At 36.6% G+C, this 25,223-nt stretch overlaps 1 protein-coding gene across 1 annotated transcript in view; it reads left to right on the top strand.

Annotated features, from left to right (window-relative positions):
* LOC127652183 (protein tweety homolog 3-like) overlaps positions 1-25,223 on the top strand; it is a 57,008-nt gene that overhangs the window by 18,052 nt on the left and 13,733 nt on the right. Inside the window, exons 3-11 of the mRNA XM_052138256.1 lie at positions 468-637; positions 8,751-8,862; positions 10,083-10,303; positions 15,543-15,638; positions 16,863-16,935; positions 17,047-17,122; positions 24,082-24,137; positions 24,228-24,320; positions 24,422-24,514. Of these exons, the coding sequence (XP_051994216.1) occupies positions 468-637; positions 8,751-8,862; positions 10,083-10,303; positions 15,543-15,638; positions 16,863-16,935; positions 17,047-17,122; positions 24,082-24,137; positions 24,228-24,320; positions 24,422-24,514 (990 nt within the window). The remainder of the gene's footprint in view (positions 1-467; positions 638-8,750; positions 8,863-10,082; positions 10,304-15,542; positions 15,639-16,862; positions 16,936-17,046; positions 17,123-24,081; positions 24,138-24,227; positions 24,321-24,421; positions 24,515-25,223) is intronic.

The following is a 25,223-nucleotide window of genomic DNA, read 5'->3' as shown; positions in this document are numbered from 1 at the left end:
ATATATATATATTATATATTTTAAGAATCTAGACAAACTAGTCAATCTCATTAAATATATGCACACTTATTATAGCACTGTCTTAAAAAAAATCTAAAATCTAAAAGTTATTTAAAAAAAAAACCCTAGATATACCAGTCGATCTCACTAGGTTGACATTGGATGACAATCGTAACCCATCCCCTCATAATATATATGGTAATCATCAGTACCGTGCATCGTTTATATCAAAGTACAATAGTATTACCAACTAATACATTTACTGCACAATGGTACCACCACAGTACTTTTTTGTAAGGGTGATTGGTCTAAAAATATATTCCAGTATATCATTGGTAGAAAATAAATTAAAACATGAGATACTATTCATGTACAGTACAATGACAAAAGATAGACAAAGATCTAATTTTGGATCATATTTCTCTCTGAATCTTTCTCTCTTTGTCTCTCTATTGCTCTCTGTACAGTCTGTGTTGTTGCTAGGTGCAGTGGCATTGGTGTGTTTGGCATTGGATCTCCTCTTCCTCCTCTTCTACTCCTTTTGGCTGTGCTGCCGCCGCAGGAAGAGCCAGGACTCGCCAAATGCAGACTGCTGCTGCACCGCTTGGTGTGTGATCATCTCCACGCTCGTGTGCAGGTCTGTTCGTTGTGCTCTTACAGTATACACACACAACACTTCACCTCATTTCCTCCATGCAGCACACACATAAAGTAGCAATACACTCATAAATTACAGTTCATGGGTTTACCTGAACTAATGCCCTTTTACAAAAATAAAACCACATTGTCACCACAGTTAATCTAACTAGCAATGGTTGTTCCAAAACATAGTGAACTACCTACATGGACAGCTACCTTCTAAGGGGCCCTGTCACACCCCCCTTTGTTCAGGGACACATTATTCCATTTCTGTTAGCCACATGTCTGTGAAACTTCTTCAGTTTATGTCTTAGTTGTTGAATCTTTTTACATTCATACAAATTTTTAAATAAAAGCATTTATATGAAAATTCAGTTGGCAAAGGATTCATGCGATGCCATCTAAGATTTTGTCCAAATGTAGATATCTTTTCAATTTTTCGAGCATAATTTTGCTGGCTACTGTTTGGAAAAGCCATTGTGTTGGGAGTATCTAAAAATGCTGTCTAGGAAAGCAGCTCACTTGGGTGTGGAACAGAGCCAATATGACATCCAAAGCTAATTATTGGTGTTAAATATCTGCATTAAGAGCACTTTCCTAGGGAGTAATAAATTCTATACATGAATCTTTAGACATAAACTGACAGTTATTCAGTCACCAAAATTCAAATAAGTTCAGGAACCAGAACTAAACTCTGAATTAATAGCTGAGTATGTAACACTGTACAGAGCCCAGCATATGGCAGCCTATCAAACACCTTTCCCACACTAATGAGTGCTGGCCTTGATTCATATGAAATAGTAGGTATGTGCTTCTCCTTGGACTAGCCGTTCTTAAATGTATTTTTAGTAATAATCCCTCTCTGTATCTCAGTGAATGGCTGAGAGCGTCCCGCAAACGCATTACTGCATTAAACATTTAATTGCTCACATTGTGTCTCATTAGGGCAATGCATTGTTCATTAGCATGTGAGAGAAAATAAATGGAGAGAGAGAAAGGGTTAAGGGCAGTTTACACTGAAAGTAGTTTGGCATCTGTGGTGTGGTGTCCATTGTCCAGTGTTCTGCATCTTGCAGGGCTTTCATTGTTTTGCTCATGAGTGGCGCATTTTTAGATGCCATATCGCACCCTGTCTACACCGAGTGAGAGAGGTGAAATGCATCGCATAAAAAGCAATTCGTAAACAATGATGCTCTCTACACTGGATGCGACTGTGATTTTAGGATGTTAGATGTGACCAGTTTATGGACTTACCGTTGTACTTCTGATGTGCTGCATGCCCTTGGCTCTACAGCTCACACCTCATTTTATCATATGTTATCTTTTCGCTCTTCGCTTCTATGGAGTATAAACTAGAGTTCTGTGCAGGACTGTTTTTAGCCTGCTCTAAATATTGGATCATTTGTTGCGCGTGCTGTGTGCAAATTTTTACGTAGCATTTTCTGTTTATTGTTATTAAAATACATTTTATTTAAAATAAAATAATAATGATTGTTTTTTTGCATTAATTAATTCTAAAAAGATATCCACATCAGATATTTCAAGCTATTCTCTGACCGCCCGCTCCCGTCCACTACTGCCTTCACATCGGAAAGAAATCGAATTGTGTCCTGCGGGTCCTGTGGGAGTTCTGCAGGAATGCAGACCTCTACTATGAAGAGGCTCATACTGTTGCGGCGCTACGCAACATCGATTAGTTAAGTCAAAAAGAACTTCAATTAAAGAAGATCTTAAATTAAATAGTTAAAAATGCATTGAGACTCAGGTGACTTGCTCAAAATATGTGTGCCCATGAGCTAAGATGGCAGCAAGCAGACTGTGTACTTCCAAGGGGTCATGCAAGATAAGCAATTGGAATTAAGATAAATAGTGCCAATAGATGAATAACGGACAGTTTTCTCTAGGTATTATAAACTTTGCTTATTTTGCCAGTAGCAGCATCAAACAGAATTGCAAAAATAATTAATATTTTCCAAGGTATGGATAAATTGGTGCACTATTGCAATGCTGGGCCATTTAAACAATCGGCGCAACGTTGAAAGTGCTGCAGAGCAACAAACAGTGAGTGTTCACACTTCTCAGGGAAATCGACTTGCTGTAAAAAACAAATTGCTTACTTATAGGTGTTTCTGCATATCAAGCTTGCAAAAAATCACAGAGCAGCTTTAAATATAGAGAGCAGTCAGAGCAGGCTGGCAGCCATTTTACAGTGACCACTGAACACACTGAACAGGCTAATGGCACTTTTCCACTGCACGTTACGGTTCGACTCGACTCTCCTCACTTTACTTTTCTGAGTTTGCTTTTCCACTGCAGTTTAGTGCAGCCTCAACGTGGGTGGGATTATAGGCTGATTGCCATAGTTGCATTGCCCCATCCAGCTCTCATTGGATCCTCTCCTCGTCTACTAACGAGAGCAGTTGCTAACTTTAAAACTAGCAGGTTGTCCAGTGTCACAAATCCTGTGATGCTAGTATTGACGATTCAACAGTATCGGCTCCTTGACCGAGGTGGTACTAAAAAAGTACCAGGTGCTTTTCACTGTGGAAAACCCGCAAAAAGCGAGTCGAGCCGTACAGTGCCGTGGAAAAGCCCCATAAGTGGTTTAATCAAGTGTCTGCATTAGTTAGAGGATGGAATGTGGTCACTGAATTGTGATGCAATGACCCTGTTTAGTGAAACCAACTGCTCGTTTCATTCTGTGATCTTGATATGGACATGGATAGATTTGTTTTATATTGTATTTGTTTGTTAAGCCTTGCAGAAACATTGTGTAAATACAGTTTTTAAGTACTGATGCCATTGTAGAAATACACTATTCACAGGTGTATCTGTAAACAACAAGTAGTGTCACTGAGCACTTTATTAGGAACACCTGTACACTTACTTTTTTGAATCAGACAATTGTGTGGCAGCAGTGCAATGCATAAAAGCATGTTAAAACCATGTTTACATCAACCATCAGAATGTTATTCTGACCGTGGCATGACACCAACCTTTTTTGTAACCAGTGAGTAGCAGTTCTGTGAATGGAAATGCCTTGTTGATAAGATAAATCAACAGAGAATGGCCAGACTGGTTTGAGCTGATAGAAAGGCTATGGTAACTCCGATTACCACTCTGTACAATTGTAGTCAGCAGAATAGCTTCTCAGAATGCACAACAGGTTGAACCTTGAGGCAGATGGGCTACAACAGCAGAAGACCACACAGGGTTCCACTTCTTTCTGCCAAGAACAGAAAGCGGACGATTCAGTTGGCACAGGCTCATGAAAAATGGACAGTTGAAGACTGAAAAACGTAGCCTGGTCTGATGAATCTCAACCTGCCTCGTGTCAACAGTCCAGGCAGGTGGTGATGGCGTAATGGTGTGGGGAATGTTTTCTTGGCACACTTTGAGGCAGATAATACCAATCAGTCATCACTTGAATGCCACAGCCTATTTACTGCTGCTGACCATTAGCATCCCTTCATAGCCACTATTTAGCCTTCTTCTAGTGACTGCTTCCAGCATGATAATGCACCATGTCACAAAGCGAAAGTCTTCTCGAACTGATATTGTGAACATGACAATGAGTTCACTTTTCTTGAGTGGCCTTTCTAGTCATCGGATCTGAATCCAATAGAACTCATTTGGGATGTGGTAGCACAGGAGATACGCAGCATGAATGTGCTGCTGACAAATCTGCAGAAATTGCATGATGCAATCATGTCAACATGGATCAGAATGTCTTTTTCATTCAATGTCATTCAAAGATTCAATATCTTTTCTAGGCCACTGATATGCCTAATCTTCTACTCATGTGAGTGCACATAGTTTTAAATATTTTTATCAAAATTAGTATTCTTTACTAATTTCTTGAGGGGTAAGACTTTTTACATGAAATAAATTTAATTTAATATGTTTAAATATTAAGCTATAATTTTGCCACGTAAATTTCACCATTATTTTCCACTACTAGTCATTATTTATTGTTCTAATTACCTTTGGGTTCCTTTCCGCTTGCTTTGTCTTATGCTCTGATTTTTTTCTGGGCTCTTCTCCCATTTTCCCACCCCCACATGGGCCATTCGATAATCTCCTCCCCTATGTTTTCTCCTGATCGCCCCGTTCACCTCTCCCTTCCTCATTAGCACACATCTGTCCTATATCTGCACTGCATGCTTAGCCATTCTAGCTGTGATTGACAAACAAAGAAGAGATTATTTCCTTTAGAAAGAAATGGATACTGAACAACCAGAAAAAAGTACAGTGAAAATTGATTGAGAGACATAAAGATAAAGCTTTGTGGGGATAAGAGAGAGATACAGTACAGATCAGACTGATGAGTCCACGGCAGAGATGTCATGCTGATATGATGGCTCAGATGAAACGCATGAAAAAAGACACAAAAAGTGAACACATGCACAAGTGCTCACACATGCATATGCTCATGGTGTGACCCAAAACACTGCAGTGCTCTTCTGGAACCATAATCTCCCCATAGTTTTGTGTCTTTGAGCTTTAGTAACTTTACCACAAGGGTTGGGACTGGTTCCATTTTTAAGAGTACATTGGAACTCTTGGAGTAATTTTCATGAAATTTAAGTCTGTTAACGGTTCTTTGATGACTATTCTGTCATCGATGTGGATGTAACACCATTTTAAAATACCCTGACAGTGTTTCCTGGAAATCTGTGTTTATCTATTGTTAATTTAATGTTTATCTTTTTTCTATTTATTTTGTGTTCCATGGAAGAAAGGTCCATATATGGGTTTGACATTTTTTGGGGGTGAAATATCCATTTAAGTGGAATCGTAATTGACATCAGACTAGTTCATTTCCTTACATTTCCCATCCCTATCTAACATACTCACTTTGAATCACAATTCAGATCAGCAAAGCACACTCGTGCCCCCTTGGTGCCTTGGAGATGTTGCCATAGAAACAGAATCAGATTTTGAACATTGAAGCTAAGAGATGAATAATGCACTGCAGCTCTCTGCCAGTGTGTATATGGGCTCTGCGTATGTGTGTGCCATAGCCGCATAGTCATCATTAAATCTCCCTAATCTAACCCTGTTAGGTTCTTACAAAGATTTATCTATTTGTATCTTTATGAATTTGTGTCCGCTGTGTACTTATTGCAAAATATTGCAACCTTTATGTGAGTAAATTTGTCTTTGTCTATTGCTATTGCTTTGGCTCAGCAATTGACCCATCAAGTCAGAATCGATTCTATTTAAAGAAACAAGGACTCATAAAAAGTAATGGCTTGTTTTCCACAATGCTGTTCACTTGAGTTAATCCTGTTATGATTTATTGTCTGAGGCTATTAGTCTTGACTGCTCAAATTTATGTCTGTAAGTGACCCATATATGCCATCGGTCAGAGTAGATTGAATATCTGAAAGAGCCCTCATTCACCTGCACATTTACAAAAACATCAATGTTATGTTACCTACATGTGCACAGGACCCACTTTACATTAGATGTCTTTATTTATTATGTACTTTAGTATTTGAAAAAAGTACTTATTATTTACATTTGCATTGTACTAATATTTGAAGAAATTTTTCAGAACATCAAATAGTTACACAATAAATACATTGTATTGTATGTATTTTAATGTTACTGCATAGTAGTTAAAGACACTTTATATTAAGTCGGACTCTCTATCTTATGGTTCACACTGGGGTACGCTTACAAGAAGTACCATGGGACTAACATGTCAGTACAAGTCTATGGTAGCTACATTCATGTGGTAATCATACAGTATTATGGTATACATCAGTGTTTCCTGCATTGCTTTTCAGCAGTGGCTCTCCCCCACTATTGAATCTCCAGCACCACAGCAAAAGAATGATGCCCAAGTTGTAAGCATGCAGTCTGAATTTAATGTGATGAGATAATCAAAAACAACCCTATGACACCATGTTTTTGTGGACCGGAGAGGAGAGCATTTCACCATATTTGGAATTAATAGGCGCTCATTAAAAGGCCATTGTTAACTTGACTTCAAACAGAAGTTTTCAACAGTTTTAACCAGATCCCATAGCAATGCCGCATACAAGTTAAGAAATTATTAGAGAAATATTACTTGTATAATAATAATAATAATAATAATAATAATGTAGTTATTATTATTTATTATAAAAGGCCTACAAATGTAATATATTTCTGTCATTTCTTAATGTAGAAACAATAACCATTATTGTGATAATTATTATTATTATTATTATTATTATGTTTCAGTATTGTTCAGTATTATATTACGATGATTTTAATAATATTTTCAGTGATATTCAAGTTGACTGGATGCCAAAAAATAGTAAAAGAAAAGTTGAATCCATTGCAAAATGCATAGTCTAATGAACCCAAATAGTAAGTACATATTTTCATTCTCATTTTACTTTAATAAACAGTTTGGTTAGATTTATTCTATTCCTATCTAAACAGAACTATAAGTGTGTGCCCATAATCTAACAGATAAACCCACAAGCAAGTGATCGTGGTCAGTGCTGTCAAAGGGAGAGTTTCTGGGACAGGGTGGGAAAGCCTCAGTATGCCACGTGACTCCTGATTTTAACAAAGAATGACAGCCTGACCTCTTTCTCTCTCTCGCTCTCTCTCTTGATATCTCTCTGTCTCACACACTGTTAAGCTTATAAGAGCTCTCCTGCCTAAATCTTTGTGTATTTGAGTGACAGAAGCAAAGGGTAACATATGCAGAAAAATATGCACACCACATCAGATAAAACACGTCTCTTACAATAAACCTGCTCTGAGATGTGCCTGAAGTGAATGTCTTATTGTGTCACATTAATACCTTTCTGTTAATTTGTCTGCACAAAGTATTACTGTTATTACTGTCCAAAGGACCAAATGACCACACAATGATAGTAATCCTTACATTTTACATTTATTCCAAGCGAATCATCTTAAGGAGACAGTGGTACGAAAAGTACTGCATTACAAAGTTTCACTAGCATCAGAATAGTCGTATTCAAGACAAATAAAAGTGCAACAAGATTTATTTTTACTTTTAATTAGTGACTGGGTAAGTGCTCATGGAAAAGATGTGTTTTTAGACGTTTTATTTAAGAAAGAAAGTGAGTCCGCTACACTGATGGAGTTGGGAAGGTCATTCCACCAACGTGGTACGATGAAACCGAAAGTCCGGGAAAGTGTTTTGGTGCCTCTTTGTGTTGGTACAACATGGTGCTGTTCCTTAGTTGACCACAGGCTTCAAGTGGTAACCTTAAACAGTTACAAATGCATTCTAAAAACTTGATCGGTCGACAGATTTTGTCGAACCTTAAAACGAAGGTGGTTATAAAGACACATTTGCTTTGAACATTTTTATTGTAATACTTAGAAAATAAAATATTTAATAAAATCAACAAAACCACATAACATTATTTCCTATGTAACAAGGTTATCAGCTTAAACTTGCTTACATTATAATGAACATTGGTCTCAGAGGAAACACTCAAAAATTAACAAAGTAACAGCTCTACTAAAGGCTAGGCACTTGCACTGTAATTTATGGATTGTTAATTATTTGCATTCTTCGAATTTTTGAAGTAACAAGATTGTTTATTATAAGGCATTAGGCATATTGTGGGGGAGGCTTTATGAATGCATTATAATGCATTAAGAACACCCTTATAATGCATTCAGGCTTCATAGAAAGTGTTACCTACTGTTCCATTTTTGTTTAGTTTATTTTCTTGTATTCCCTCTTTAAACAATACCATTAAAAATTCTGTACTCCATTTCTCACCCTCATGTCATTCCAAACATGTATTACTTTATTCTTCTGTGGAACACAAAAGGAGTGTGTGTACTATCCCTTTAAAATGACATTATGTGATTGCTGTAAGGCATCTATTACAAGAAAATGTTTCACTGATGCTAGGAAATTGTGTTCTGTGTTCCAATGCCCTTGTAAAACAAATACTAGTTGATTTAATCAAGTCAGCTTTGCTAACCTGATCATTTGCAGTGTCTTTTAGAGGTTTATATTCAAGACCTTTCTTATGTGAGAGAGTTCATTTATATCCTACAATATATAAAAGAGTCTGTCACTATCACAAGAATTAATTCCAATTTTGATCACTTTCCCACAGTGCTGGCATTGCAGTTGGTTTCTATGGAAATGGCGAAACCTGCGATGGCATGACACGACTGATATATTCCTTGCGGCATGCTAACCAAACAGTGGCAGGCATCGACAAACTGGTGAGTCATTCAGCTTTCTGTTTGTTCTGAGTTGAGAACATCTTGCTCCATCCAAGTGTTCAAAAAAACTAGTAAAACACTATACTGCCCTTCTGTTGCCAGTCCTAAACTTTATACCAAGTTTCTGCTTGAAATTTTACAGCACTAATTATACACTTAATTTGCTTGACATATCCTTCTACACCTCACTATGTTAAGGGGATAATTCACCTTAAATTTTAATTCTGTCATCATTTACTCACCCTTATTCATCGTTCCAAACCCATATGACTTTATTTCATGAAACACAAATGGAGCAATACTGAAGACTCTTTTACAAGCAGTCACAATAAATAGGGACTGAATGTAAGTCTTATTCACTGAAAATCTAGACATTCACCCTGGTTCTAAAATCTAGACATTCACAAAATGTTTTGTATTGGGAGTTTTTCTTATTAATCGGTTCATCCAGTTCACGAAACCGGTCTGAGTGATCCGTTCAACTCACTAACTAAATTATCCGGTCGCAGCTGTTTACAGGTAAATAGAGGGGAAGATTATCAGAAAATAATGACATTTAGATATTTTCTCACACAAAACTATCATATGGCTTCAGATGATTCAGAATGATTCAGACTCACTTTTATGGTTTTCATCCTTTTTTGAAAGCTTCAGTCAGACAGAAAGTCATGCATGTTCGGAATGATATGAGAGTAAATTATGACAGAATTATAATTTTGCTCGAATTGTTCCTTTAGTTAAACATTACACCTTCTATACTGAATGCCTCACTGCTGTTGCTAGAGAGTCCATTGCCCCTGTTGATCCCTCTACCCTGAATAAACTACTCCTCGGGCCAAATACTCCACTAAATTGACTGCCCCAGCTAAACACTCCTGTTAAATGTTAGTTTATCATAGGGTTAGGGTTTAATTGTTTTGTTCTTTGGCCAGAAATTCTTCTATGTGTATCGAAATATCCCTCAGCAGGTGTTCAAGACTGTACAAGAGCCAGAGAGGTCGCAGATACCTACATTAGTGTATGCACACTATTAAAGTAAAATTATCAGTTAATGCAGGTATTACAATACTGTGCCATAACCAGCACAATGCAGAACGTTTCCAAGAACAAGCAATTTGTCTGTCCACACCAGAAGTGAAGCTGTTGTGATTCAAGGGTCAGAAATAAAACTGTATTTGGTGTATGTAGTCCAAAACATTTGTGTGTATGTGTGTTTGTAGGTATCAGAGAGCACCAGCAGTCTGAATGAAACCCTGCAAGAAGGTTTGGTGCAGCTGGAGACTGTGTACTCCAAACAGACAGACTACCTGTCCATCGTCCAGAAACTGCAGGGCCAACTGGACGACCTGATTAATCTGATGGTGGAGGTGCCTTTCTGGAGCAATACAGATCTGTCACTGGATCATCTGGCATCTACCACTGAGCAGTTTGACTGGTACAGGTAACTATGAAGAGTGACTTAATTTAGTACCATGGATCTGATCATGAATTATCAAGATTAATTTTCAGGGATATTCACTTAATTTTTGGCCATCACTAACTAAAAAATGCTTGTCCTCTTGTTGCCCTGACCACACTGAAAAAAGGGGATTCTATTGAAAATACTAAACCAGTGCACTTAAAATCAACGTAATACATTTATGTTTGTGATGAGAACATGACCATTTTGCATAAAACACAGTCATTTTGAGATTAAAACACAGTCATCAAAAAAGTGATATGATCACATTGCTATGAAATTTTCAAATGGATTCAGACTAAAAACAGATGGTGCTGACGCAACATAATTTTTACTGCTTGGTCAATTAACTTAATTAAAATTGGCTAATGTAACACAACACATAATCATTTGGTCTCAATTTAAATCTAAATCTGTACCTAATTCAATTGTGTTGGGACTATTTGTATAAGTTTTGTTGCATCGGTGTATTACTAAAACCTAACAGGGAATTTAAAGTTCCCAGCATGCTTTCCATGGGACAGAATTGGAAGAGTACATTTTGAAATTAAGTAAAATTAAATCTATTTCAACATAAAATAAATCAAGTAGTAGACAAATATGCTGACGTGTTTGTTGATAACAAGCTGCAAGAGTCAATAGAGATATTTTAATAGATTTAAATTTAAGTTAGGTTAACTCACTTCATTTAGGTTTTTGATAAACAAAGTATTTGAGTAAAGCCTACATATTAAGGACTCAATAGTATGAAATAACATGATTTAGTGATAGATTCGTTTCTCTTGGTGTGAGACCGGTCCTATGGTACAGGGCCAGGATTCTCACTCAAACCATCAGATCCTGCAGGAAAGCGATGACGGCAAGGGAGAGGAACTTACACCTTACAGGACAGGACCTAAACTGGTGGTGTTGGAGTGGTGGTGGGTGAAAACAATGCGGCGTAATGAGCAATGAGAGACAGCTGTGAGACCTTAGAAGGCATAAGCTAGATCAGCGGACACCAGTTAGCAGACTGCGAGACATTTTGACTGTTGCTGCCCCATCTCACCGTTTCTATACTTCAAGTGATCCGTGCGACAAAACAACAGAGCTGTGTACAGCGCAAGCACTTGGGCGTAGATAGCACTGATCATTCAGCGCTGTATCCTCGAATACTTCTCTCTTTACAGAACATTTATACCCTGCAGGAAAAAAGCTTGCAGGAACCTCATTTTTTGTTAGATCATCTTCAAATTTGAATCATGACTTCTTTAGACTTGTGGCTTTGAGAACATTGTATTGCTGGGTTGTCTTGGCACTTTTATTATTGTTTTTTTAGATTATAAAAACATGTTCAGCACAAAATATTTCCATTTACTATAAACTTCAGCTTCTCTAACTTTAAAAAATAACAACATACACTCACCTAAAGGATTATTAGGAACACCATACTAATACTGTGTTTGACCCCCTTTCGCCTTCAGAACTGCCTTAATTCTACGTGGCATTGATTCAACAAGGTGCTGAAAGCATTCTTTAGAAATGTTGGCCCATATTGATAGGATAGCAACTTGCAGTTGATGGAGATTTGTGGGATGCACATCCAGGGCACGAAGCTCCCGTTCCACCACATCCCAAAGATGCTCTATTGGGTTGAGATCTGGTGACTGTGGGGGCCATTTTTGTACAGTGAACTCATTGTCATGTTCAAGAAACCAATTTGAAATGATTCGAGCTTTGTGACATGGTGCATTATCCTGCTGGAAGTAGCTATCAGAGGATGGGTACATGGTGGCCATAAAGGGATGGACATGGTCAGAAACAATGCTCAGGTAGGCCGTGGCATTTAAACGATGCCCAATTGACACTAAGGGGCCTAAAGTGTGCCATGAAAACATCCCCCACACAATTACACCACCACCACCAGCCTGCACAGTGGTAACAAGGCATGATGGATCCATGTTCTCATTCTGTTTACGCCAAATTCTGTCTCAACAGAAATCGAGACTCATCAGACCAGGCAACATTTTTCCAGTCTTCAACTGTCCAATTTTGGTGAGCTCTTGCAAATTGTAGCCTCTTTTTTCCTATTTGTAGTGGAGATGAGTGGTACCCGGTGGGGTCTTCTGCTTTTGTAGCCTCAAGGTTGTGCGTGTTGTGGCTTCACAAATGCTTTGCTGCATACCTCGGTTGTAACGAGTGGTTATTTCAGGCAAAGTTGCTCTTCTATCAGCTTGAATCAGTCGGCCCATTCTCCTCTGACCTCTAGCATCAACAAGGCATTTTCGCCCACAGGACTGCCGCATACTGGATGTTTTTCCCTTTTCACACCATTCTTTGTAAACCCTAGAAATGGTTGTGCGTGAAAATCCCAGTAACTGAGCAGATTGTGAAATACTCAGACCGGCCCGTCTGGCACCAACAACCATGCCACGCTCAAAATTGCTTAAATCACCTTTCTTTCCCATTCTGACATTCAGATTGGAGTTCAGGAGATTGTCTTGACCAGGACCACACCCCTAAATGCATTGAAGCAACTGCCATGTGATTGGTTGATTAGATAATTGCATTAATGAGAAATTGAACAGGTGTTCCTAATAATCCTTTAGGTGAGTGTATATTAACTCTAACTTGGTAAATAAAACCCAAAGTTTCTTCTTTCAAAAAGACTACAACTGTGTCCATACTCCAAAGGGTCCAGTAAATACAACCATTTAAGTTCAGGTATGTCATTTTCATGGTTTGTGCTCAAAAAAGGGGTGCGTATCAACAGGTTAAGCCATTTTGCTTAAATTAAATATTACTTTGATGGTTCGTCGGGTTCCCACCTCCTCCTTTCCCATTTTAACCCTGCTGATACAGGTCCATTGAGACTTTTACATTTTCAAACTTTTTTCTCAGGGGATACACCTGAACGCCCAAACAATGTATTTCCTTAATAGTCACAAGGCCTCCTATGCCCCTTGATTATCTAAAAATATATTAAATATATAAAAATATATTAAATATCTTTAAAAAATAAACACAAATACTGGACTGTTGTCATTCAGTTTCAAAATGAACAGTTGATTTTATCTTTTAATATTTATAACAAAGTGCTCTCGATTGATGAATTCATTGAAATGTTTGAATTGTTTTGACTTTGTTTTTTCTTTTACAAAGTACTATTACTGCCAACTTGGCAAAGTACAAGTAGGTCTTCACTTTCAAAAAATGAGCATTCCTTATGTCATTTCATAGCTATACTGACTACCTAGAGACCGCACTAATTGAATGCCCCTGGGCTAGATCATGATTGGATAATATGCCGGAATTGAATGAATGAATGATGTAATGCTACTACGAGTCCTCCTGAGAGAATTATCGCTTAGGCTTCAATTTTTAAAAGTAATGCTCCAGTACTAGTGATGGTTTATATATATATATATACACTGGAGGCCAAATGTTTGGAATAATGTACAGATTTTGATCTTATGGAAAGACATTTGGTACTTTTATTCACCAAAGTGGCATTTAACTGATCACAATGTAAAGTCAGGACATTAATAACGTGAAAAATTATTATTACAATTTGAAAAAACATTTTAGAACTTCTTAAACTACTTCAATGAGTTCTCATTAAAAATTCCTCCATGTGCAGCAATGACAGCTTTGCAGATCCTTGGCATTCTAGCTGTCAGTTTGTCCAGATACTCAGGTGATCAGCTGTGTCTGTCGGTCCCTTGATGTCACCTTAAAACTCAAGGTGATAGAGCTTTTGCGGTGGCAGCCCCTAGACTTTTGAACGAGCTTCCGTTGGTCATGAAATCATCTCCGTCTCTTGTGTCTTTCGAGGGCGCTTTAAAAACGTATTTATTTTCCCTTGCTTTTAATTGAATGCATTATACATTGTACTATGTCAATTTATCTTACCCTGTCTTTGTTGGTTTTAAATGCTTGTTGCATTCTTAAGCTGTATGTATGTGATTTTATTTTTTGTAACTCCATGTTCAGCACTTTGGTACCCAGTGTGATTTTTGAAAGCGCTCTATAAATAAAATTGAGTTTTATTGAGGTGACATTTCAACCCATGCTTCCTGTAGCACTTGCCATAGATGTGGCTGTCTTGTCGGGCACTTCTCACGCACCTTACATTCTAGCTGATCCCACAAAAGCTCAATGCGGTTAAGATCCATTACACTCTTTTACAATTATCTGTTGTCCAATATCTCTGTTTCTTTGCCCACTCTAACCTTTTCTTTTTGTTTTTTCCATGTCTTTTCTTTTTTCAAAAGTGTCTTTTTCTTTGCAATTCTTCCCATAAGTTGTACATGAAACTGGTGTTGAGCGGGTAGAATTCACTGAAACTGTCAGCTGAGGACATGCGAGTCATCTATTTCTCAAACTAGAGTCTCTGATGTACTTATCCTCTTGTTTAGGTGTACATCTGGCCTTCCACATCTCTTTCTGTCCTTGTTAGAGCCAGTTGTCCTTTGTCTTTGAAGACTGTAGTTACACCTTTGTATGAAATCTTCAGTTTTTTGGCTATTTCAAGTATTGCATAGCCTTAATTCATCAAAACAATGATTGACTAAGTTTCTAGAGAAAGCCAGAGAAACCCATTTTTGACATGCCAGACTATTGCATACTGTGTCAACTCAAAAACAAACACAAAGACAATATTAAGCTTCATTTAACAAACCAAATAGCTTTCAGCAGTGTTTGATATAATGGCAAGTGATTTTCTAGTACCAAATTAGCACTTTAGCATGATTACTCTAGGATAAGGTGGTGGAGTGGCTGCTGGAAATGGGGCCTGTCTAGATCTGATCAACAATGATCTGATCAATTTTTCAAATAGACTGTTTTTTACATCAGTAATGTCCTGACTATACTTTGTGATCAGTTCAATGCCACTTTGGTGAATTAAAGTTTTTTTCCTTCCGAAACAGCAAAATCTGTACATTATTCAAACATTTTGGCAGTGTGTATGTGTATATGTATGTGTGTGTGTGTATATATATATATATATATATATATATATATATATATATATTATTTTAAACATTTATTTTAGAAACCTATCATAATTTATTTACCCTCATTTTATTTCAAACGTGTATGACTTTCTTCCATTGATTACACAAGATGTTAGGCAGCATGACAATCCCAATTACCTTTTACTTTCATTGAATGGAAAAGCAATATAAAGTTTTAAGAAAGCAATGGACACCTCTAAGAGATGTGTATGTGTGTTTTGAAGGTGGCTGGGTTATCTGGGCCTGCTGCTCTTCGATGTGATAATCTGCCTGCTCGTTTTGGTTGGTCTCATACGCAACTCTAAAAGCATCTTAATCAGGTGAGCACAAGAAAAATTCAAAGGTTTTCTTGAACATTGTTTTTGTTTGCCTGCACACAAACACCACTGTTCGATGTGTTACGTCTCCAACACACCAGTAATTGTTTCTGACGATCACATTAACTAAATATCAAAGTATTATGAAAGACAATGAAAAAAAGTGCAAGATTATCTCATGCTTCTTGAAATGCAAGCTTGGTGAGAAAGGTTGAGAGAGATATCCTTGCTAATGAAAGGTTTCCAAATTTCTCAATCCTGGTGCATTGCAGAACTTGCTGCAGGTTAAAGTCCTCTACCTGAGTTTAAAATTTCAGGCTTAAACTGTTGTGTGAAAATGCCTATTTTTAGCCTGTATCTATGCAAAATTGAGATCAATTCTCTAGAAGGCTTTAGAAATGGAGAGCGAGCGTACAAATCAGCGAGAGGAGCTGGCAGAGAAGAGAAGGATTAAATTAAAATAAAATCTATTTAGTCTACAAGGAAGGGTGAAGATCCCCCTTTGATTCACTCTGATGCACATTCTCACTCCTGTTGCAATTAAACATGTCTTCTGCATAAGTGTTTGTTTGTGTTTATATTAGTGTTGCGGGCTTATATGTGTGCATGTGTATCTAGAAGCACATTTGGTCAGTGGGAGGTGGTTTGAAACTCCAGAGATGTTTACTAACTGGGTTACTCACCATGAGCTTAACCCTAAACACGTTTGAAAGAAACCATCCAGAAAATATCCATAAAGACACAGAAACATTTAGAACTCTAGAGTGATGCATGTCATTATGGTCAATCTCACGTTCAGCTGTTTGAAAAACTGGGTAAATTCAGCATAAAATTTCTAATTTCCTTAATAAAAAGTCCCTGTACATTGAATTAAAAGATCAATTTAAAACATAAGACATTCTTTTTTGACTTGACAACCTCTTAAAATGATGGTAGCCAATTTAGAATTCAGATCAATGCCTCTGACACAGAAATACGTTTTTATATTGTTCATATTAATTACTTTTTAGTCTCTAAAAATATTAGGCCTCCCAGAAGAAAATTGTATTGCTCAGAGATCACTATAATAATAATAACATTAATAATAATAAAAAATTATAATCATTATTATTATTATTATTAAATGTATAAATTTATGATTTAATATATAATCATTAAAATTATCATATATATTATTATTATTATTCAAGTTATAAATATATATTTTGTTGTATTTCTCTCCTGCAGTGTTTGTTTGCTGGGTGTGCTGACACTGGTGATTAGCTGGGGTTCACTTGGATTGGAGTTTTCTGTTGCTGTGGTGAGTCACTTCACTAAAGCACCTTTGATTTTTCTCCACCTTCAAGCCAATATATAAAGCTCAGCATGACATTGTAGCTCTGTCTCATGTATTGTTTTTTTCCCCCCATAGACTGCCAGTGATTTCTGTGTTGCCCCTGACTCCTACATCACCAAAGTAACACGTGAGAATGCTGTAATCAACCAAGGTGTGCTTTCTCAAACAGATACCACATATTGACTAAACTGCTACTGTTTAGATCTATAATTATCTTAATATTTGAATTTTAAACTTAAAGGAATGTTTCAGATATAATATGCATTAAGATTAATCAATAGCATTTGTGGCATAAGGTTGAATACCACAAAAATAATTCAGAATCTTCCTTTGTTTATTTAAAATTAAAGCAAAAACTGCTTACAGTAAGATACTTAAAATCAAAGTGAATGAGGCCTGTCCAGAAACATTAAATATACATAGTTTCTAGGACTAGGATTGCAACAAAACCAAATTTCGCTAGTATGTACCAATACCACTAAAATTTCACGATTCTCTATACCAGTTTCGAGACAACAAAAAAATAGGTAAAATACTATTGAACACAAGCCTATTTAACAAAGTTAAATCTAACAAAGCAAATAATAAATTAAAACAATTGCATTTTTCAATTACGTAAACATTGCTTCAAGTTTTTTTTAAGTAGGACCAATTCCATTTCATTATCAAAATTGTCTAATCATATTAATTCATGAAACTTTAATCAAATAAAAATAGAGGTTACTTTTTTTACATACCATTGCATTTTTAATCAAATGAAGTGCTTCCTTAACGTTTCTCACAGCATAATCTAAAACACAACATTGGTTGTATTTCTTCAAATAAAATGCTGTACAACAGAGCATCACCTTATAAATGAAAACATTGATGAATGAAGCTTCTATTCAGTACATACAGTACTCTTGCTTGTGAGATATTGCTTAAATACAATTATTATAATTATAATAATAAATATAGCTACAATGGGGGCCAAACAGACCAATGGAAGAAAATGTGACTGCCGATATATTCGTATATATGCTTTGCTATATTCAAAGCAGTTTAAAATCCATGAACCGAATTACTTATAATGTAACAGAATTTCATTTAACTTTTGACCAATATGTGGTATTGCGACCAAATTTATATGGTATTCTCAGGCGATGGTTATATTGGCACAATATAAAGTTTCATGTCGATTAACAAAAGTGTTGAAAAGATATAGCCTCAGATTTTTTTTGGCATCTTGGCATTATATTTGTTGTTGCATTATAGGAGAACTGTTTGGTCTATGAAAAAGGTTTTGATAACTTTTTTTATGCATGGTGTAATGATGACATAGGCCATATTTGGTAAAGGTCTGATGAATGGCCTAGGACTAGTTTGCTTCATGTAATCTCAAATATTTCACAAATTATTTGACTGACACCAATGGTTTTTGAGGCAAAGTTGCTCAAAATGAGGACAGCTATCATAAGATATGAATTACTTGTGATTTTGTGAAACACTGCACTATACAAAACCATTAACACACACGTAAAATGTAACGGCATCAACCGGTGGCCAATTTAATTGTCACATTTTGAAAAAACCTCTCTGGCAAAGAGTCAAATATGTCCACCGCATTTCATTCCGATCGGCTTTTGTTAACCTTGTCAAATAGCTGAACTGGCCATGTTGGCAGTCAATGGCAGCCATGCTCTGCAAGCAGCAATACCGGGGTCAAGCCCATCATTGACAGCTTGAGCAAACAAAGAAGCATGATTCAAGTCCAGATCAGATGATTGCTATAGAATGCATTAGGAAAAAGTACGATTTCAATGAAATTCAAAATGGTGGACAGGTAATGGGACCGACCATGGGAAATATGACATCATTGTCACAATCGTAACACAAGAAACTGGATGAGACCAGTTTCATGAACATAGGCCAAATTATTCGATTATAGGCCAGATTATTCATAATTTTAGGCAACACTATTAAGTAGTTATGAGCAATGAAATCTATTTTTAATACTTTTGACTAATAGGTGGCACTGTTCCGAAACTGCTCAGGTACCATCAGGGTATGATAGCTATCACATGCACCAAGTTTCATAATAGGCCAAAGCACAAGCAAGATATAGCCTTGTTTGGTGTGCTCACCATCAAATTCGTTGATGATTGGCCATTGGCGGCCATGTTCGTATATATATATATATATATGTGTGACTGTCCTCATGGTCAATGATGGCAAATCCCACAAAGACACTGCATGCAATAAAGTAATTTGGACCAATGATCCATAGTTACAGCCACTTTCACGTTGTTTCCTGTTATAGTGCCACCAAGAGGCCAAGCCCTGCAACATTTTCTATGTGTTCTCAGATTGAGCTCTTATACAAATGTGTCAAATTTGGTGAAAATATCTCATTCCGTTTAAGAGTTATTTCCATTTACGTAAAAGTGGAGACAACTTTTAAAATCATTGTGTTGTTTTTGGCCCTTAGAATAAAAATTTTGCCATGTTCCTCTCTATATCATAGAACTTGCTTACAGCTCTTCTACTGGTTATTTCGTTCTGATCGGACAAACGGCCTAGAAGCAATTCGCTTAAGTAGTATTGGAACTAATTTTAAAATGGCAACATGCCATAAGGCAAACTATTGCAAATGTGGTATTGTTGCACTCTGCAAGTCCTCAGGAACATAATGAGACCAGTCTTGTAAAAATAAACCAGTGCCATTAAAAGTTATAAGCTCACAAATGTATATTATTTCATTTTTTGGCCACTAGGTGGCGCCAAACCAAACTTTCTTTGACCGCTTCAAAGCATGGTGCTTATGACACAAGCAACATTTTGTAACAATAGGCCAAAGCGTTCATAAAGTACAGCATTTTATGAACAATTCAAAATGGCCGACGCCAGGGAGCCTGGGTAGCTCAGCGAGTATTGAGGCTGACTACCACCCCTGGAGTTGCGAGTTCGAATCCAGGGCATGCTGAGTGACTCTAGTCAGGTCTCCTAAGCAACCAAAATGGTCCGGTTGCTAGGGAGGGTAGAGTCTTATGGGGTAACCTCCTCTTGGTCGCTATAATTTGGTTCACTCTCGGTGGGGCGCATGGTGAGTTGTGTGTGGATGCCGCGGTGGATGGCATGAAGCCTCCACACGTGTTATGTCTCCACGGTAACACGCTCGACAAGCCACATCATAAGATGCGTGGGTTGATGGTCTCAGACTTGGAGGCAACTGAGATTTGTCCTCCGGCACCCAGATTGAGGCGAGTCACTATGCCACCACAAGGACTTATAGCACATTGGGAATTGGGCATCCCAAATTGGGGAGAAAATAGAAAATAATAAAAAAAATGGCTGACATGTAAAAATTGGGTATTGTTCGACTCGGTACTGAATGTAAAGAGACAAGTTTCGTGATTTTCGGACAAACAAAAATAAAAATAGCCATTTTATATCTCCTGACCCATAAGGGGCACTGCACCGAAACACTGTCAATTTTGGACTGTTGGTGGTTGCTAGAGGGTTTGAAATAAAGACTCCAAATTTGCTATGGTATCACTTCAGACTGTCCTCTACATGTGTGCAAAATGTAATAATTTTCCCATGAACGGTGCCAAAAGAACCATATACAGAAGAAGAATAAAAAGAACACTAACAAACAATACTACCCCCTCCCAAAAAAAAGATAATTGCATGCTCACACACAGTTACTCATTCACTTAAACTGTTCTTGAGCATTGCTATGCAAAGGAGGCTTTCCTAAAAGGGTGTTTGTGTACAAAGCAGGTTTTGCATCCTGCTCTCAGTTTTTGGCTTCTCTGGTCAGACCTGAATGTCATTGCTAATTAGTTTCCACAGGGAATACGATTCATGAGCCTTTTAGCCCCTACACAACACAAAAACTCATTCAAACTCACATGTGCATACATTTTACTGCTGTGTGCAAAGCTTTTCACTCTCTCAATCTCCATTTTATCTGTGTGTGTCCAGTAGACTGGAGAAAAGTGTCTTAAACACACGCTCTTAACTCATGAAGGGGATGTCTGCAGGTCATTGAGCCTGTACATTTATTTACCTTTGTGAATGTGTTGTCTCTGCCTGCATATTGGTACACTCAAAGAAAAAATATTAACCTAAAAATGTGCTTCATGTGATGAATTATATATATTAACTGATTTGATTCCAAAATCAAATGAAAAAAGGCAAAAATAGGATTCAACATTACTGAATCAGCTTAAATACATTAGGTTACACCAACAATTTATTTTTATTTTACTTTAATTTTGAGGGTTAGGTATAAATAGCTCCTTAAGGTAACAATTGTAAGTTATCACTTTTAATAGTGTATGCCTATAAACAATTAAATCATTTTATAGTGATCAACCTAGTTTTTCAATGGCCGATGCCGATATCTAGAGAGCAGGGTGACCAATTGCCTTAACAAGACAAAATGTGATAGTGAATGAAAGATATGCAAAATAACTGAAATTATAAATGTATACATTTGTTCAAATTCACTCAAAAATAGTTGAATACAAATACTGCGCATTATCCACAAGTAAGGAACCGTTCAAACAGAATGCATTTTCAGCATCTCACACAGGAGCTTACAAATAATGTTGTGACAAGTTACAAGATCTTCAACTTTTAAAAGCAATTCTAGACACACCTGCGTTCTGTTCCATTTGTTGCACTTCTTATAAGTTCAGTCCGCACTTTCTATTCGCACTAAAAAAAGCTCTATGCAACAACAACACAAAAGAGAATGCAGGAGACTCATTTTTATAAGTTTATGTTCTTTTTTACCTGACAAGGCATCTAAAAAATTTGGTGCTCCTGCGCAAGATGCTGAAGAACAGCTCAACCAGGCACATTGGTCAAAGACGTATGTCTAGCCCATGTCTGTGTAGAAAAACTATGGAAAAAGAGCACAGACAGACACAAAAATATGTTCAGTGTGAACGACTCTTATGGCTGTCAGCATTGAAAACTGTAACACTTCTGTTAATTAGCCAGTCAGTCACTGTTGTCAGCGGATCTCCATAAAATAGCAAAATATTGAATGTCTTGCCATATATCTGTCAATCACTAATATGTAATTTATGTCTTTTATTCCTACCCATAAACTAGTAGAATGAATAATTTTTAGAGTGACATTTCATGATTCATACCTTTTTAAGCACATCCTAATCCCCTTCTCTTTTAATAACTTCATTTTAAAACTGATGGACACTTGTCTAAAATCACTCACTCTATCCATCCTCTCCTGCTGTGAGTGTGATGGTTCAGAGCTTGAGGTTGATTAATCATTAAACCTGTGCCAAGGTCATTCCCACTGCTGCCTCTCATTCTTGCTCTCTTTTTTCTCTTTTTCTAGCACAGGAACACAGTAATAACCGATTTTATTCTCTTAGATTTCTGTAGTGCTGTCTCAATCTCACACACACATACTCACAAACACTCATACTCACACATACACTCATAAAGACACCTGATATCTTACAAATCATGATGCTGGTTGGCATTGTCTGTAGTTTCAGCTAGCTGGCTTAGTAAATAATGAACTAGTGGGTCTCAGTGATTTGTATCAGTTTGAGAGGAATGATGTATGCAGTGAGTGTTTACAACACAGTTTTAAATATAATGTGTTACGGAAATTACTTAAACTGAAGTTTGTATTTTTTTTTGTTTTATTTAAATATGTTCTTCTATTCCAGCTAACTGTAAAATGCAGAGACAATTACAGTATAAATGTGTTTACTTTTGCAAATCTGTGACTTAGAAACAACATTCACCTTTAGCCCTCCCTGGTGATTGCGGGTTATATTGACCCGTTTTGGACTTTTTCACAGATTTTCTGCAATTTAACATACATTTTTCAGCCTGAAACACTATGACATTCTCCTCAGGTTTGATCTAAACATGCCAATACTAAATAAACAATGACTTGTATTTATGAACAAAGTTATAAAAAGGAAGGTGTTATGGACCAGTTTAACCAAGTTCATACAAAGACTAAGGTGAAAGCTGTAATATGCCAGAAAACTATATAATTCATTACCTCATGTTAATTTATACAACTTTGAATGTAAAAATGAAAAGAAAAAACAAAAAAAACAAAGCTAATTATAAGTGCTGTAAATGATTTTGCCATTCTAACTGTCTGTCAACTGACAACAATTATGAGTCTGAATATGGCATTAAAGGGTTAGTTCACCCAAAAATGAAAATTCTCTTATCATTTACTCACCTTCATGCCATCCCAGATGTGTTTGTGTTTCTTTTATCTGCTGAACACAAACAAAGATTTTAAGAATAATTTCTCAGCCCTTTAGGTCCTTACAATGCAAGTGAATGGGTGCCAAAATGTTGAAGCGCCAAAATCCACATAAGGGCACATAAACGTTCTCCATATTTCTGTGGTGGTTAAATCCATATCTTCAGAAGTGATATGATAGGTGTGGCTGAAAAACAGATCAATATTAACATTCTCCTTCTGTTTTTGGTGATTCACATTCTTTGTGCATATCACCCCCTACTGGGCAGGGGGGAGAATCTATGATAAAAAAAATGACTTAAAAATGTATATGTTTCCCACCCTCACCTATCATATTGTGTCTGTAGACATACATTTAACCACTGGAGTCATATGGATTACTTTTATGCTCCCTTTATGTGGAATTTGGAGCTTCAAAATGTTGGCATCTATTCACTTGTATTGTGAGGACCTACAGAGCAGGTCTCTGTGTTCTGGTCTCTGTGTTCTGTAGAATAAAGAAAGTCATACACATCTGGGATGCCAGTAGGGTTAGTAAATCATGAGAGAATTTTCATTTTGTGTGAACTTTTCCTTTTAATCCCTTTTTGAAGGATATTGAAGGGTTAATGTCATTTAGAATATTTGACATTGTAACCATCCGCTTAGCTGGGATATGTGAAAAATAAATAATTTCACCATGTATATGCAGAAATGTATGTATAATGTGTGACAATTGATCAATTTATTTATTTGTTATAATGATTGACAGGCAGTTAACTAATGTTAATGAATACATCCTTATGGTAAAGTCTTACTGTTATTATTTATTTGATGTGCGTGATATATTGTGTGTGTATCTTATTTATGTGTGTTAGATATACTGCAGTATTATCTGAAGTGCAGCATGGGACAGACCAACCCATTTCAGCAGGTAGTTATTTAATTTCTGTCTCTGTCTCTCATGCGCTCTCTCTCTTTTTAATGTATACAATTAATTATACATTTTTATTTTAATTTGCAGAAACTCTCTGGCAGCCACAAAGCCCTTGTGGAGATGCAGGATGATGTTTCTGAGCTCCTTCGTTCAGCTATCAGAGAATTCCCCAAGACAAAGGTGTGAGTTTTTGAAGGTGTTTTTTAGATTATGATTAAGTGTGGTCACATGTGGAGGTTTATCTGTTTGCATTCTTTGTCTCTCTATGGACTTATTTTCAGAGTAACCTGGAGGAGATGCAAGCAGTGTTAAACTCCACTGAGGTCAGCCTTCATCATCTCACTGCCCTGGTCGATTGTCGGAGCCTACACATGGTATGATTGTGTTAAACTGTGTTAATGGAGTTTGCAGTAAGGTTGTATTTGTTAATATTTCACAGATAATGCAATATTTCACATGATCTAACAATGAAAAATTGTTTTACAGCACTTTTTAATCTTGGTTATCATTCATTTCAACATACACCAAAACATTTTATGTTAAAAGTATACTTCAACATTAACCAAGATGAATAAATGCTGAAAAAAGTAATTATTCCTTGTTACTTCATTAAACCTAATACTTAAACAAATTTTAACAAAAATAATCTTATTGTTAAGTGTTAATATTTAATAATGTTTTATTTATACAGTTATAAGTCAGAAGTTTACATACACTTAAGTTTAAGTCATAAATTTTTTTAACCACTCCACAGATTTCATATTAGCAAAAATTGTTTTGGCATGTTGTTTAGGACATCTATTTTGTGCATGACAAGTGATTTTTCCAACAAATGTTTACAGACAGATTGTTTCACTTTATCACAATTCCAGTGGGTCAGACGTTTACATACACTAAGTTCACTGTCCCTTTAAGCAGCTTGGAAAATTCCAGAAAATTATGTCAAGCCTTTTGGCAATTAGACAATTAGCTTCCGATAGGCTAATTGGAGTCAACTGGAGGCGGACCTGTGGATGTATTTTAAGTCTTACCTTAAAACTCAGTGCCTCTTCGTTTGACATCATGGGAAAATCAAAGAAATCA

Source organism: Xyrauchen texanus, chromosome 11 (assembly GCF_025860055.1).
Source record: "Xyrauchen texanus isolate HMW12.3.18 chromosome 11, RBS_HiC_50CHRs, whole genome shotgun sequence".
Classification (NCBI taxonomy): domain Eukaryota; kingdom Metazoa; phylum Chordata; class Actinopteri; order Cypriniformes; family Catostomidae; genus Xyrauchen; species Xyrauchen texanus.
The sequence above is the reverse complement of the archived record's forward strand: the minus strand, read 5'-3'. Positions and strand labels throughout refer to the sequence as shown.